This window comes from Pongo abelii, chromosome X (genome assembly GCF_028885655.2).
Source record: "Pongo abelii isolate AG06213 chromosome X, NHGRI_mPonAbe1-v2.0_pri, whole genome shotgun sequence".
NCBI lineage: Eukaryota > Metazoa > Chordata > Mammalia > Primates > Hominidae > Pongo > Pongo abelii.
In genome coordinates this window covers 70,883,156-70,900,886 of record NC_072008.2, presented here as the reverse complement: position 1 = coordinate 70,900,886, position 17,731 = coordinate 70,883,156, and the positions used below count along the sequence as shown (strand labels likewise).

The following is a 17,731-nucleotide window of genomic DNA, read 5'->3' as shown; positions in this document are numbered from 1 at the left end:
AAAAGGCCCCATAAGATATGGTCCTACTTCCCCTGGTCCACTGGACAGGTTTGAGTCTCGTCTCAGACTTCTATTTCCCTCTGGCAAATTTTCTTGGCACTCAGAACATTTTTGTCATTTATGCGACAGCTCCTTTTCTAGGGTGGTACCCAGCACTCTTTGATGCTTCCTCTGGAACAGCTTCCTTGTCTCTAAAAAAAAACTTGTAGGTTCTACAAAGGCTAGACAAATACATACTATACTCACTCACCCCCTAAGTGTTTTCTGTTTCAATCACAGTGACAGAAGCCACAGAGACCGTCAAAAATCACCAAATTCAGTCTTTCAGTGTTCTAACAAGTACTTTAATGGATAGGGTTTGCTGTCTAAAACATGAAGAGGTAACTCAACATTCCTTTCAGTGCCACTGTTTAGGAACTTGGAGAACTAGCTTTCCTGAGGAGCTTCTGGCTCCAGAGGTTGTACATGCTCATGGCAACAACAACCAATTCACCACTTCTCCAAAGTAGTTCACTGCCAAGGAGAATCAAAATTCAATTTGGATTCCCAATCCTCAGCCTACCTTCAATTTCCCATCAAGCCTATATTCTTAGCCTTTAGTTTAAATGTGGGTTATCTTAACAGCTCACTTGGCCTCAGTTCAAAGTGAAATTTCCTGAGTCCTTGAAAGAAGTAGAAACCCAATCAATGAGTCTTTCTCTTGGTCTCTACTTTGTGAGGATACATTTCTAGAAATTTCAAGACCTTCCAAGTGTCAGAAGGCAATATAATGTAGCTGTTGAAATTTGTGATGTAGGATAATAAGGTACTCCCTTAGCGCCAGGTGCCCACATAGAGCAAAGAAACTAAAGAAAAAGTGAAATCATATTATTTCCATGTAAAATAAATAAAGAAAGAAATATCCAGATAAGCTGGATTCCCCCTTCTGCTTCTCCACCACCCATGCCCCTTTGAGTGTGGGGTTAGTGACTAGTCCATGGCCTGCTGGGAGTGCATTACAGATGTGCTTCCTGAGGATATCTCCAGGCTCCAGATGCTACTGTTTGAAAGACAGAAGCTTGAAGCTGTCATCCAGGATGGACCTCCTATTGCGTCGTAGCTTTCTCTGTCGATGTTGGTACCAAACCACTCCACCAAGAGCCAGAACAACGAGCAGAAGGGTGACACTAATGGCAACCAAAACAGAGGCCAGCATCTCAACATTCTTTATGGGGATCTGCATGCCCAACATCTTCACATTGCCTTCTTCAATGTCTCTGGTGGGCACTGCTGAAATGGAGAAAAAAAAAAAAAAGGGCATCCTGGGATGGGGAGTACTCTAAAAGGTAACTATCTATAGTCATCACCTGAAAAAAACAAGTCAATCCAAATAGGACAGGAGACCCGTCCTTATCCTTCACAAAACCAGCTGATGAAGACAGATTTAGAGGTTAGAGAATCAAGGAAACATGATGTAACAGCTATAAGGGTCCTTGAGAATCACTGAGGCCCCAGTCCACTCATGGAAAGAGCTAAGACTCAGATTGGGAAGGCCCTTGGTACATTTTCTCAAATATCTAAAGGACTGTGATATAAAAAAGGATGAATTTGACTTGTTCTGTATGGTTTCAGAGGGTAGAATTGGAGGCAATAAGGGAAACTTCAGAAAGAAATTTGACTCAATCATCCAGCTTATCAATAGCAATTTTGACAATTAAACCATGACAAGAACCTGCTACTAGGCTGTCCAGTCTTACCTCTTTGGGTAATGTTAACACTGATGTCACATAGACCTTTCCAAGTGAAATATCTGATTGTTAGTTCTTGGCATACACACTTTTGATGATTCCCAATTAGACTACAGAGAAAAGCTCAGACTTTTAAACCAGACATTCCAACTGTCACTATCAGGCTCTAATTTATCCTTCTAGTCCTATCTACTACTTTTCAGCCACAGTAACTCATTCTTTCCTCTTCATAAAAAGTGATCCCTTTTCAGGCTTCTAAGACTTTGCTCATGCTAATCCCTTTGTCTGAACACACTTTACTCCTTATCTTTCTATCCCTACCTTAAATGTTACATGTCTCTGCAAAGTTTTCTTTGATTTCTTTAGACAATTAATTGTTCTTTCCTCTATGTTTTCCAAGTGCCTGTACCTTGTACCCCCATAATTTACTTATTGTGTGACCTTGGGCCAAATGACCTAATCCCTCACTTCCCATCTAAACCTCAGTTCCCTCTTTTATAAAATCAGAATAACAACCATACCTAACACAGAGGCATATTGTAAAATTTAAGTGAATTAATACTTATAAAATATCTAGTATATCATCTAGCAGACAGGAAGTACCCAATAAATGTTCACTGTTATTATTGTTTGCCCTTTTTGTACAGCACACAGCATCCAGCATTATTATTTCTGTGCCTCATTCCATTTTTATACGCTGAAAAATAGCGACTATGTCTTACTTATTTTGATATCCCTGGTACCTGACACTTGTTTGATGATTGTATAACTGGTTGAATTAATGTTCTAACACAACTGAGAGAAGACAGAATATAATGAGTTCAAATAGAAGCTCAAAACTTTCTGGTTCTGAGTTTACATTCTACCACATACTCCTTTTGTGACGTTGAACAAATCACTTTCAATTTCTCAGCTTCTCATGTAGAAAATTATTGAGTTTTATTAGAACAACAGTTTCAAAGGCTTTTTTCCCCATTGTGGAAACTTTTTAACAAATGAGAGCTTATGAGGAATGTATATATGTACACAAAACATGTATGTATATATACAAATATACACACAAAGTATGTGTGAACACAAATATATATAATATTTAATATATAAAATATTTAAATATTTAAAACATATAAAAATAAATATATATAATATATAATACATAAAATATTTAAATATTTAATATATATATAAATAAATATATATATAATATATATAAAATAATTTAGTTGCTCAGGTTGAAAGAGACATGGCCTGAAAGCCCACCCACACAATCACAACTTACCTTTCCCCTTCCCATCCAGGACATATCCTGGTCCCCTGGTTAACAGTTCATGAGATACTTAGGCAGATCATTAAGACTTCTCCAAACAGTTGTAAAACCTTGGACTAAACTACTAATTATCTCTAATGTTCCTTTTAGCTCTCATAATTTTCTGGATCTTTTCTAGTCCAGAGACAAATGAGGTGGAGAATAACAACACTATTTGGACCTGGGCTGCACAGAAAAATAATCTCTACAGTATTCAAGGTCAGAAATGGCTGGTTCCAAAGGTTTAACTCCTTGGTATTCCATAGATGAAAGGGAAAGAGGCAAGAATAAAAATAGCTGTTGAAGAACATATGGTGTTTGAACTAGTCTCACACTGTCCCTAGGGAGAATTCATATTTGTACTATAACTTTTCCACATCCAACACAGCAGGACCTAGATTTAATATATATATACATATATTTCAACAGCTTCAGGAGTGCAAGTGGTTTTTGGTTACATGGATGAATTGTACAGAGGTAAAGTCTGGGATTTTAGGGCTCCCATCACCCAAGTAGTGTACATTGTACTTAATAGGCAGTTTTTTTATTCCTCACTGCCCTTCTATTCTCCTTGTTCTGAGTCTCCAATGTCCATTATGCCATTCTGTATACCTTTGAATACTCATAGCTTAACTCCCACTTAGAAGTGAGAACATGCAGTATTTGGTTTTTGACTAGTATCTAGAATTTCCCCCCCCACACACACACATTAGATGAGAGGCTAAGACAGCAGACTTTAAATGGGGAAGAGGCTGTTTTCCCTAACTCAGGAGGTTTGGGGTAGAAGCCAGAGAGAATAAACCTGCTGAGGGAAGCTAAACCTTGGTTCTTTGCCTTCTGAAGTCTTGGAGAAGCCTCAAGATACTTTCTGCTGATGTATTCTAACTCTCAGTCACATAAGTCCCATCCCCTAAAGGTACCTCACCTAACCTCACACAGAGATACACTACGTATAACTACCCAGTCTGTGCATCATTTAACGTACCTTTTTCAGTCTCTTTGGTGATGATAGTGAGAGTGCTTAAGTGTTCTGGTTGGGGGGAAAAAAGACAAGAGGTTAGCCTTGTTGTTCTTCCTACCAATCCATAGGCCCACTATAAAAGGTCAACATTGGTTGCAGAAATTTCTCTGTGATAAAGTAAGCAAAATAAAGGTAGAATTCACTACTTTATAGTCAAAGTCAATATTGGTATGTTGATTTGATTTTGAACAGTGACATAAAATATGGGCAAGAGAACAGGCTTGGAGTCCAAAATGTAAATCACCCCTCTGCTATTATCTACATATTTCTTGGCACTTCCTCTATCCCCATTATTCCTCTATTTCCAACCATCTGCCACACTTCCTTCAAGAAATCCCTGCTCCCTGTGAAACATACTTCTCTATACATTCAACATCTTCTCAGAACACTTCTTCCTCTCCTTGATTTAATAAAGCTGAATTCTTCTCTGAGGACCATACTTCATTCACATCCTCTCAATACTTCTTTGAGATCATTGTTCCTCCTCTTTTTGTAAAAATACATCTCTTTTGAGGCTCATATTATTTGGCTAGAACTACAATCATTTCTTGTTATTGTTAGCTAGCAGTTCTCTTCATTTATGGAAGTCTTTCGTACCTGGCTCAGTCTTCCTCTCCCTCAATTCCAACCATGGGTGCTGACCCATCAAATACGCAAGCCTCACAGTTTCTGGCCCTTTTAACTCCAATAACTTTGATGTCTACTCCAATTCTATCAACCACTCCCATGGTCACATTAACCTTGTTATCAAGAATTGTTACATCTCAGAAATCTAAAATCTAACAAAAACCTCCTATCCTTTCAGTGCTCTAATACACTTTATTTCAAAAACCTGTTATCCTCCCGTGCCATGAGACCTCTAGCTTTCAAAACCTTCAGTTTTTTTCCTCAACCTAGTAGCTTCTTCCTGTCTTTTCTTCCATTCCTGACCAAGTGAGACTCCAAGGTCTATCACTTCAACTACTAATCTACCAAGAGTGTTGCAATAATCTACCAAAACTCCAGTAACTGTAATTTCCCTGTATTTTGTCTGGTATGCTTAATGCTGTTAGAGAAAATCACACAATTGTAAAGATTAATATTCTTTGTGTCCAATTTCAACTAAGCCCTCAATGCTGGCTGGTGATAATTATCAATTTCCCATCCCGAGAGTGGCTATTTCAAACTTTTGTCCACTTTTCTCAAGCCCTGTACCCTATCACCTGCCTTTCATTCTCAGCAGATGACTCTATTTGCTCCAACAGAGAGAAGAGAAAGACCATAGGCTGAAATTCTCTGTCAGTCTGTCAAACCCCCTGGTCAAACCTACACATTGATCCTTATATTTTCTGTCTTCTTTCTTCTTACAGTAGAAAGATGACTTCCCTCCACTCTTGCACTAATCTTTCCTGTTAGCTCAGATTCTCATTCTCTGCTACCTTATCAGAAACCTTGTTCCAAAAATTAGCCTTTTCCCTCTGTCTTTTCAACTCGTCCTTCCTGTTGGCCTGTTAACACACATGGAGTTGAAACAATATGAAATTAGGCCATAGCAGGTTATAAAAAAACAAAAAGGCAAATAGAAAAGATTTATGGGCTGGCTCATTGTCACAGAGAGATATGAGCTATCCTTCCTCATGGAAGTACCCTGGCAATATGTATTGAAATGGTCTCATATATTGGATGGTTCATATTTGGGATAACCCATCACTACATATAGAGAAAACCTGTTGTCTTGGATCTATATCACCCTGATGATGTATCAATTGATCACTTGACTTTTGTTCTATGTACTTACAACACAACAAAGAAGTTTCTGTAAATCTGGGTGCTAGGGAATAGCTCCTGAGTAATTAAGTGGAAGCTGCATTCTAGCAGTATTAGTTGATAGAGAATAAATCTTTTAAATTATACAGGAAGTCATAATGTACAATCATTCATCTCCCTCCCTGAGGGTAAACAGAAGAGTAGTATTCTCTACCCACATTTGCTAAGTCTGTTTGAATATTCAAAGATATTTTCCCCTTCACTATTCCTGTTGATAGAATGCCAATGACTGACAACCCCAGAATACCATTTTTGTTTAAATGGTGGCTATATATTCTTTAAAAGCATAGAAAAAAAAACAGCCTTGATTTGTATGGGTCTGAAAAGGCTCTACAGGGCTTCTTGGAAGGCAAGTAGTGTTGGGGACTGGACTCAGGTCAAGAACCTTAAGAAGTAAGACATTTGACCCTTTAATTACCCAAAGACACAAAAGCCAACAAAGCCTACCCATCTACATTTTTTGGTGAAGAACAAAGAGTGGCTGGTAAAGAAATTGTCCCAGCTGCTCCCTCTCCATATAAAATATAAAGAAAAAGTTTTTTCCACCCTTGGTAGTAACTCAGATAAGCTGTAATTGAAGGTCAATATCTCTTTCTAGCCTTAGATGAAGATATTCAAAAACCAAAAAAACTGTCTTGCTAGATGTGGTGGCTCATTCTTGTAATACCAGTGACTTGGAAGGCTGATGTGGAAGGATGGTTTGAGCCCAGAAATTTGAAACCAGCCTAGGCAAAACCCTGCCTAAAAAATAAAAGCTAGGCCAAGTTCAGTGCCTTATGCCTGCAATCCCAGCATTTTGGGAGATGAAGGTTGGAGGATTGCTGCTGCAGAAGGAAGCCAAGAGTTTAGAACCCACCTGTGCAACATAGGTAGACCCTCTTCTCTACAAAAAGTATAAAAATTAGCCTCATGTGGTGGCACATTCCTGCAGTCCCAGCTACTTGGGAGGCTGATGTGGGAGGATTGCTTGAGTCTAAGAGTCTGAGGCTCCAATGAGCCATGATTGCACCAGGGCACTCCAGCCTGGGTGACAGATCAAGACCCTGACTCTAAGAAAAAAAAAAAAAAAGAAAAAAGGAAAGAATTGCCTTTCACAACCCCATAGAACAAATCAATTTAATGGGTGACTATTAGAATTATTTTTATTCTCTTTTTAAAAAGACTAATTAGCAATATTCCTTGAAATAATCAGTTACTCTAATGAAGTCAAGTAATACATTTGTATATAAGTTAAATTTATTTCAAAAGAAGCAGGCCTGCACTAGGCTTCAATGCATAGAGCCAAACCCGTTTCAGGCTGGGTCAACTCATGTGAACTCAACAGGTTTTGAAGTAATTCGGAGAGGGACAGGTGTCAGGGGATTAGAAATATCAGTTGGGGTAATGGAGGGACAGGTGCAATGGAGGATTAGAAATACTGGTTGGGCCAATACCTAGAGGGAGGCTATGCTCTGTCTTAAGACCTGCTTATTGTGGGATCAGAAGGAGACAATAAAGAGGCTTTTTGGTATTACCTGGTTCCTATAGGCTAGATAAAGTGTTAGAAGATGGTCGTTTTGGGGAAGTTAGGACTTACCTGTTCGAGAAAAAACAGTGAAGAGGGTCTCCATGCCAGCATGGACATGGTCAGTCACATGGCAGTGCATCAGCCATGTCCCAGGGTTGCTGGCCACCATCTCCACAACCTCAAAAGTCCCTGGGAACAGATCCACCACATCTGCCCGGTAGCTCTCACCATTCTGCAAGAGAGATTGGGAATGAGGGAGAGGAAGTGAAGGGTATAAAAATCATCTTAGAGCTTTCAGGAACTAAAAAATTGTGATGTCCACATTAGGGATCTGAGACTCCAAGGTTCCTAGACAAGTGAGTGGCTTTAAAAGTCCACTTTATCAAGACCATCCTGGCTAACATGGTGAAACCCCGTCTCTACTAAAAAAAAAAAAAAAAAAAAAAGACAAAAAACAAACAAAAAAAAAAACAAAAAAAAATTGCCGGGTATGGTGGCAGGCTCTTGTAGTCCCAGCTACTTGGGAGGCTGAGGCAGGAGAATGGTGTGAACCCAGGAGGCGTAGCTTGCAGTGAGCTGAGATCACACCACTGCACTCCAGCCTAGATGACAGAGTGAGACTCCATCTCAAAAAAAAAGAGAAAAGTCCACTTTATTCATATCTCCAATGAACCCACCCACCGAAACTAAATCAACAGAAGTGACTTTCTCCTCTTAAAGTGTCCCAAAGTAAAAGAATTTCTAGGTTACTTTAGAGGGTTCAAAACAAGTATCTTTATAATTTTCAGCAGGCTAAAATATGGGGAATTTGGCTTAAGCTTTGACCCCTATGAATGAGGCATATATTTCCTTTAGAAATTGATTCAAATAAAGTTATCTTTGCCATTGTCTTTTTCAGCACTTCTAAATCTCGACGTCTGTATCAATGCCCCCAACTCTTCCTCCTTTACCTAAGACTAAACTGTTTTCAAAATCCACATATTGTTCCATGTACCCCCTAAGTTGAAGCTCTTCTTACAATAGATTAAGGACTTCCAGCAATTCTGAGATGCCACTCTGAAATTCCTTGTTCTTAAAAATCACTGCTCATTGAGTCTCAAGTCCTTGACTGAGAATTGATATTGATTCCTTCAGTCTCCTTACTGATAAATGGGCCATTTTTCTCTTCCACATGAGAAGGGAAAGCTAGGGCCTAGCGGGAAGCAATTGATTCTAGGATATACAGCCAGACTAGAATTTCCAGCTCAGTGCTCCATGTACTAGACCTCTGCTCTTTTAACTAATTGTTACCTGTTCCACACTATTACCTTTTTTCTCAATTGCTGTTAAACCACTGTTCTAATCATCCTTGAGGGACTCAGCCCACTTTCCAGCTCACCCGATAGAGGAAGCTCTCTGCATGAAAGTGGATGGTGTGTAGATCCACATCTTGGCCCATGGCCAGCATGTACCAGGCCACTCGTTCTCCTTGGTACATGGTAAGACCCCTAAGGTTGGCATAGAGTTTCCCATTGATTGCTGTCAAAAAAAAGAAAAGAAAAAGCTTCTTACATCTCTCCTTTGGACTTCCCATTGCCACTATCTTAGGCCTAATCTTTTTTACTGAAGATAGCAATGGGCTTCTAATTTGTCTCATCTTTTTTCCATCTGTCCCTCTTCAAGGTATCTTCTTACATTGATATTATCAGAATTATCTCTCTAAGTGACTGAATCTGATGACATCATTCTGCTGCTTAAAATATTTTAATTACTCTCTCCTGCTCCAAAGAGCAAGTCCATGGATCCTTACTTCACCCAACAAGATCCTTCAAAATATAACTCCAAACCACCTTCCTAGACTCATCTCCCACTACCCAACACATTTATTCCAGTTGGGGTGATTTCTTCACCATCCCTCAAATGGTCCATGCATGTTCTTTGTGTCCTTGTGTTTCTAAGATTCCCTACTAGAAATCCTGCCTTCTTTTACCCATTTTTTAAAGCCCAGTCAAATCTTCACTCACCCAGAAAGACTTTCCTGATCTCCTAGTTCCTCTCCATACCTCTCATTCCCTGCAGCCCCTTCTACCTGTGAACTCCTCCAGTACTGTCTGCATGACTCATTGAAACTCATAAGAAATTGTCTTCTACATTTACCTGTCTTTTCATGCGTGAAAGCTTACATCCCCAATTAGACTATAGGTTCCTAATATGCAGGAAAGAATCTATGTATACACTGCATTACTATAGCTTCCTTGTATTTTTTCAGAACACCCAGTAGACAGCTGAGCCTACAATAAATGTTAAAAAAAAGACCTGCCACATTCATGGGATTAATAACATTAATGCATAGAATTAATAATGATATTAATGCATAGAATTAATAATGATATTAATGCATGGGTCTCTTCCCAGGCCACATCCTATGCTCCAAGGACATCAAACTACTCATTGTTATAATAATTCACACTTCCAGGACTTTTCCTTGGACAATTTTCCCCCACTTCTCATGTTCTTACAGAGGGAAGATAATTTCCACTTTATTACCCAAGAGAGGAAGCAATCATTTATAATCTGTCTCTATGTCTACCTCTACCAAATTGTGGATTTCAGAGAGGAAACTAAACATGATCAACTCAGCCTCTTATTGATCTTTTGTCTCCCTCATCAATCAGGCCACAGAAATGGGCAATAGCCGATTCATTATTTCACTATGGGGTATGATTCTCCCTCTGCCAAAGAGGAGAGTATTGCTGCCCGTCTATGTCAATGACAAGGTGGAAATGTCTATCTGTTGCCAGAGAAGTGTTAGTAAGCCCATTTAGTTGTAGAACTGAAACCAATTTTTCAATTAGCCTTCTTAGTAATAAGATTCACATTTGATCTTAAGCATCTCTCTTTCTCAGTTGGTTCAGGAACCTGAAAAGGAAGAGAGGGATGTTATTTATTTACCCCTCAGATGCAAATATCTCCAGGGCTAGCACTCAGAAACTGCTTAACAAATACCTGCTAGATGGATAGGTAGGTAGATTTATACCTGAAGAGTGTGGATAGACACATAAGCAAACAGAAGAAAGTAAGCATTAGCCAAACCCCTGCATTAACAGGACCTAACTGTGTCCTCTTTCCCTTTTTGTCCTGGGCCATTTCTCTGATTTGACAGGTGCTAAAATGTCTGCCTTGTGAAGTCTGTGAATCATCTGTTCTAATGTGAATCATTCATCACTCCATCAAGGAGAAATAGCTAAAATCTCTGGGATAATAATATATGACTTTTTAGTTCCATTAGAATCACTATCAAAGATACTCCTCATTCTCAGATCAAAGAAATCTTGGGCTAGAAGGAATAGTGAGAGATCACTTCATTATATTGCACTTATGCTCTTCCCTCTTTCTCTTGTTTTTGAAAAGCTACACAGATCTCTCAAGCAAAGGAAGGCTTTGATGCACAATTTCTCTCCAAAATCCATTCAAGTACCAAAAAGTTCTTCCTTGTATCTGACATAAATCCAGTATGCTTCTCACTGAGGCTCTCTTCAATTCTTCCATCTATAAATTGAAACTCTTTTAAAAAGAGACTAAGATACAAGCTTTCATCTGGCTGTACTGGAATCCATTGAGATAACAGATCCCAAATTTAGAGTGGCAAATAAATAAGATGATATTGGGAGACTAAACTCAGGGTTTTAAAATAGAGGGGCACTAAGCAGCCAGCTTGACAAGTACATTGAAGGTCATACATGTCCATTTTGCCTTCTCTAATATGTTAAAATTTTCTGGTATCACCATGGCAACTTTACAGAGTCAACTTCCTGCTTTCTGGGCACACAATCTAACCTGGACCACATATCTGCCTTTGTATATGTAAATGTACAATAATAGGAAATGCTTCTTGTAACTCATCCCCATTTCACCTTCCGATGTTTGTGTCCTCTCTGGGATTATGTTCCGTTAGGTAGCAATAGGCCTATTAAATATCCCCATGTAACCAGTAGGGACTGCTTTGGAACAAGAGTAGGGTTTTTACTACTGACCATGCATTTTATTGCTCTCCAAGAAAGTTTCATCCTGTAGGTTAATACTGCCTGGATCCTGGGACCCATGGGTTGCCACATTTTCCTCCAAATACCAAGACTTATTTTCATCAAAAATCAAAAACAACAATGCAAATTCCCGGTCCATGTCACTCCGTCCTCCATGGGGCTCCAGGATGCCCTTTTGGCAGATAACCAAGGGCCCCACCAGGCCACTATACATGTCCTGAGGAAGGGAGGAAGTGGGAGAGAGAGAAAGAGATGGAGTTGTTTCTGGGTAGCAGTACTCCGCAGGGAGCCAGCTTCTCATACAAGCCCACTGTGCCTCTCCGCATTTCCTCATATCTTACATTTATAAGTACCCCACTATGTTATTTGAATTCATTCTAACAATTATCTTGGGACTTAGTTAAGATGCACTATCTGACCTATGCTTTATCTAGGCTAAACTATTTATTGACCTCTTAGCCTACAAAGCATTTTTACAACGTAGTGTCTTTTTTGTGCTGTTTCCTCTGCCTGCAGTACCCTCCCCACCATCATATCCCTTATCTGATGGCATAATGTGACTCAGATTTTAAGGCCGAGAGTACATGCACCTCCCATTGTGATGCCTTCTCCAGGTTCCCTCTTGCTCAACTAGACCATATTCTTTGAAGGTGTGAAATGTATCTTAAATTTATATCATCCAAAGCACCAAGTAAAATGCCTAAAATGTGGTAGGCACTCAATAAATGATTACTAATGGCTGGCTGTAGATGGATGGCTAGATCGATAAATCCATTTTCCAGATGAGAAAACAGAGGCAGAATGACTTATTTAAGGTCACTCTAAAAGCATGCTATAACCAAATTTGGGACTAGAACCTTAATCTCTGTACAACCAATCCCAGGTTTCTTTTGTGTTTTTTGTTTGTTTGTGTGTTTGTTTTTTTTATAATGAGAACACGTTGCTTTATAGGATCCAAAATGAAAAGATAAGGAAGAAAATCTTCATGACAAATATCTGGTGCTACCCATTCCCTTCATCCCTCCTCCTGTCTATTAAAATAAGTCCAGCTTTTGAGGAATGTTCCCCAAATTCTAGGCTCTAGAATCTCAGGAGTAAGCTTCTTACTACACCTGGTTAATAGCTTCTTTTTGCCAGGGAGTTTGACCCACCTCCAGGTAGCTAATCTTGCATTTACCTTGATGGGATCCACTGCAGAATAATAGATCCAGGAAACACAAGCAGAGTCATTGGGCCCAGGGCCAGATCTCTCTGGGATGTTCCACTGATAAGTGAGCACCTCACCTAGAAGTGTAACAAGGAACCTCCAGTTGCACCGGGTCAGAAATTTCTCTCAACGCCCAGGTCTCCCCAAGAGGCAGTGGTGGGTGAATCCCATCTTCTTTAAGATCGTTCTTCATCATTACTCCATCATTTTATTTTTGTGACCTTGCTCTTCTCCCTCCTGGGACACCCTCAACCTTTCTTTTCTACTTTCCCTAGCCTCAAAGGCCCAGGTCCAATCCTCTAGTAAGGCAGCCTTGCTACTTTTTTTCTCTGCTTTTAATATCATCTTTTTCTTTGCAGGGAGGGGGTGGGGTGGGGTGCTCTGCTTTGGTTTATTTTTTCCAGCTGCTATATCTTAAATACAGTTGTTTGCACAAAGTTCTGTCTCAGTTCTCTTCTCTTTTTCCATACTCTCTCCTTGGAACCTTTAGTCACCTTTCTGACGTCAACTATGATCTGTGCATCGATGACTCTTAAATACTTAGTTCCAGCCAGACTCCCCTTGTTACTAAGCTCCAACTCCGAATATTCAATTAGATGCTGAATGTCTTTTAAAGATTGTCCTGACAGCACCAGGAAAACAGATTGTATGAACTCACCTCCCTCCTTTGAAAAACCACCATGTTTCCCAATCTGTGCTCTCAGTATCTATCTAGAAATAACATTATCACTCTTTTACTTACTCAGACTCAAAACTTTAATCTTTACTTCTTCACTTTCGTAATTCAACATCTAACCAAATGGCAGGTCTTATTGATTCTACCTCTACACTATATTTTAGAACCATCCTCTTCTTTCAATTATCATTTACTCTTGCCCTAGTTTAGACCCTTGTTTTCTTAACTCAACCATTACAAAGCTTCCTAACATGTTTCTCTGCCTCCCGCCTTGCCCTCTCCAATTCATCTTCCAAATAATGCTACATTAATCTTTTCTAACAACTTTATTGAGATGTAATTTGTGTGCCATACAATTCACCCTTTTAAAATGTTCAATTCAATGTTTTTAGTATATTACCAGAACTTTGTAACCACCACGATTCATTTTACATTTCATTACCACCAAAAAACTCCTGTACTCTCCACATCCCCTAATCCACCCATCCACCCCTGCCCCACCCCACCCAAGGTAATCAATATTCTACTTTCTGTCTCTATAGACTTGTCCATTAGGGGCATTCCATAGATATTGAATTATATCATACATTTTATTTTGTGACTGAATTTTTTTTATTTAATATGTTTTCATTGTCCACCCACTTTGTAGCACATATCAATACTTAATTGTGTTTATTGACAAATAATATTCCATTGAATAGATACACCACATTTTATTCATTCATTCTTCAGTTGATGAACATTTGGGTCATTTCCACTTTTTAGTTATTATGAATAGTGCTGCTATCAGCATTTGTGTATAAGTTTTTATGTGGATATATGTTTTCATTTATTCCTGAGTTATATGGTAATGCTATGTTTTAACCACTTAAAGAATTGCCAAACTGCTTTCCAAAGCACCTGCACCATTTTGCATTCTCACCAGCAACATATTAGGGTTCCAATTCCTCAACATCTGCATGAAAATTAGTTATTGTCTGCTTTTAAAAATCTTTTATTTTAGTTATCCTAGCATGTGAAAAGTGTTATCTCACTACAGTTTTGATTTCCATTTATCTGATGGCTAACCATGTTGAGCATCTTCTCTTGTGCTTAATATCCATTTTAACATCTTCTTGGGAGCAATGTTTATTCAAATCCTTTGCCCATTTTAAATTGGGTTATGGGTTTTTTGATAATAGCATTGTCAAATAACAATGACATCAAGCAATAGTTCCTTATGAATTCTGGATACAAGTCCCTTATCAGATATATGATTGTCAAATTGTTTCACATCCTGTGGATTGTGTTTTCACTTTTTTATGGTGTCCTTTAAAGCATATTTTAAATTTTAAGGTATTTCAATTTATTTGTTCACTTGTGCTTTTAGTGTTGTGTATAAGAAATTATTGCCTAATCCAAGGTTATGAAGGTTTGCTCCTTTGTTTTCTTCTAAAAGTTTTATAGCTTTAGCTTTTATATTTAGGTCTTTGATCCATTTTGTGTTGATTTTTCTGTATGTTGTGAGTTAGAGGTCCAATTTCATAGTTTTGTATGTGGATATCCAATTGCCTCAGCACAATTTATTGAAAAGACTATTTTTTTCCATTGAAAGGTCTTGGCACTTTTGTTGAAAATCAATTGACCAAAAATGAGAGGGTTTATTTCTGGATCTTCAATTCTATTCTATTGATCTATCTGTCTATCCTTACGCCAATGCCACACAATCTTGAATTCTATGCTTTGTAGTAAGTTTAGAAACCAGTAAGTATGAGTTCTCCAACTTTGTTCTTTTTTAACATTGTTTTGGCTATGCCATATTAGTCTTTCCAAAATCTTTCTTTGTTCATGTCATACCTTTTATCAAAGGCCTGTAATGGCTCCCTAATATTCAAATAATAAATTTCAAAAATTTCCCCATCAGCTAAGCCCTCTCTAACTCAGCCCTGGCCTGCCTTTTCAGCCATATCTCTTACTCTTTCTAGTTCTGCAAAATATATACTGGTCAAACCTAACTACTTGCTCACCTCTGGGCATACCTCATACTTTCACAGCTCTGTATCTTTTGTCATGTTGTTCTGTTTACATGAACTTCTCTCCAACCTCTCCATCGAGTTCAAGACTTATTCAACTACCTTCTTGGCACCTCCATTTGTCTAATTTTTATCTCAGACTCAACATATTAAAAATAAATATTTGACTTTTCCCTCAAACCTTCTCCTCTTCAGTCTTCCTTATCTCAATAGATAGTGCAACCACTTATGTAAACCAAAAACTCAAGAGTTGTCTTTGACTATTATCACTCCCTCACATCTCATATCTATCATCAAAATTCTGAGGGATCTACCTGAAAAGTATATCTCATATTATCCACTTCTACCCATCTCCACAGCTAACACCATAGTCTGTGCCATTATCTTCTGTCACCTGAAAAACTACAATAGCCACCTATCTTGTTCCTCTCATAACATATGCTTCACATAACAACAAATGTAACCTTTTAAAGTACAAAGTAAACCATGCCACATCTCTGCAACAGCTCCTCACTGTGAGTAAAACTAAATAAAAATCCCCTACCACGGCTTGCAAGACTCTACATGATCTTACTTATCCTTCTTTATATCTACAAACTCATTTCTTATTATTCTTCATCATTCTCAGCATGCTACAGCCACACTGTCTTCTTATTATTCCTTAAATACACTGAGATCATTCCTGTCTCAAGGTATTTACACTTGCAGTTGAAGCTGTCCTGTAACTTTCTTAATATGGCTGAATTCTATGGTACATTCAAGAATCAGCCTAAATATAATTTCCTCAGAGAGCGCTGGACAGACCATAGTAGTCAAGGTTTCACTCTTGTATCCAAAATACATAAAGAACTCTTAAATTTTAACAAAATAAAAACAACCCAATTAAAAATAGGCAAAAAAATTGAACTGACATTTCACAACACAAGATATAAGAATGACAAATAAACATATGATAGATGTTAAACATTATTAGCCATTTAGCAAATGCAAGTCAAAATTACAATGAGATATCATTACACACCTGTCACAATGGCCTTTAAAAATCAGTGATAACACCAAATGCTGGCAAGGATGTGGAACAACTGAATCACTCACACTTTGCTGATGGGAATGTAAAATGGTTCAGACACTCTGGAAAAAAGTTTGGCAGTTCCTTATAAAGTTAAATATCCCCTTACTATATAATCCAGAAGTCCTAGTTCTAGGTATCCACCATAGAGAAATGTGAATGATGTTCACATAAAAGCTTCTACACAGCACCTGTAATCCCAGCACACTGGGAGGCCAAGGTGGATGGATCACTTGAGGTCAGGAGTTTGAGACCAGCCTGGCCAACATGGCAAAACCTATCTCTGCTAAAAATACAAAAATTAGCTTAGTGTGGTGGTGGGCACCTGTAATCCCAGCTACTTGGGAGGCTGATGTATGAGAGTCACTTGAACCTGGGGGGAGAGGTTGCAGTTAGCCAAGATTGTGCCACTAAACTCCAGCCTAAGTGACAGACCGAGACTCTGCCTCAATCAATCAATCAATCAATGCCTCTATACAGATAGTCATAGTAATTTTATTAATAAGAGCTAATAACTGGATAAAATCTAAATTCCCTTTAACTGTGAAAAGTTGTACAAAATGTACATTCATACCATGGAATACTACTCAGCAATAAAAAATAGTAAACTATTGACACATACAACAACTTAGATGAATCTCCAGAGAATTATGCTGAGTGAAAAAGGTTAATCCTGAAGTATTGCATACTGTATTATTCCATTTATATACATAAATATATTCCATTTATATGTAGATATCACTTATATAAATCAAAGAATATATATACATATATACGCATATTTTTTCTAGGAAAGATGTGACAATAGGAATTGAGAACAGATCAGTGGTTCAAAGAGGGTGGGGATAGCAAGAAAGTAACTGCTCTAATTCCTAATTGCAGTGGTGATTATATTAATCTATATGTGTGTTAAAATTCATACAACTGTACATCAAAAAAGTCAATTATACTGTAAGACTTAAACAACTACAGGAGTTTAGAGGTATTAATCACCGGAGAAAGTGTTATAGAAGAGTTTAGGCTTGGTCTGAATCTCAAAGAATGAGGAGAGCTTAAAGAAGAGTCAGAGGTGAAAGCATGCAATTTTTTTTCACTCACACAATCAACAAAGCTGTATTGAACACATACTACATGTTGAGCATTGGAAAGAGTCATCAACAAAACAACATAGTGCCTGTCCTCTTAGAATCTAGTCAGGAGAGGAAACAATATACAAGTAAACCAACAAAAAAACCATGTAGAATTACAAGCTGGGATAAGTGCTATGTCCTTGTGAAGATCCCTACTCTCCTCTACCTTTTTTAATCAGGTCCCTCCTGACTCCATCCTTTTCCGTATCTGGTCCAAATTCCCTCACTGCCGTGGTCAGCATTTGAAC

At 38.3% G+C, this 17,731-nt stretch overlaps 1 protein-coding gene across 6 annotated transcripts in view; it reads right to left on the bottom strand.

Moving 5' to 3' along the window:
* Positions 1-322: 322 nt before the first annotated feature.
* The window catches only part of HEPH (hephaestin), a 102,179-nt gene continuing 84,770 nt past the window's right edge, over positions 323-17,731 (bottom strand). For 2 of the 6 annotated variants that reach the window (XM_024240984.3, XM_024240982.3), the window contains exons 16-21: positions 12,567-12,673; positions 11,381-11,606; positions 8,746-8,885; positions 7,437-7,599; positions 4,019-4,063; positions 323-1,269 (exon numbers count right to left, since the gene is read on the bottom strand). In XM_024240984.3, the coding sequence (XP_024096752.1) occupies positions 1,037-1,269; positions 4,019-4,063; positions 7,437-7,599; positions 8,746-8,885; positions 11,381-11,606; positions 12,567-12,673 (914 nt within the window). In that variant the 3' untranslated portion in view covers positions 323-1,036. Of the gene's footprint in view, positions 1,270-4,018; positions 4,064-7,436; positions 7,600-8,745; positions 8,886-11,380; positions 11,607-12,566; positions 12,674-17,731 lie in introns of those variants that run through there. The other 4 variants (XM_024240983.3, XM_054544671.2, XM_054544672.2 and 1 more) reach the window with 4 other exon arrangements.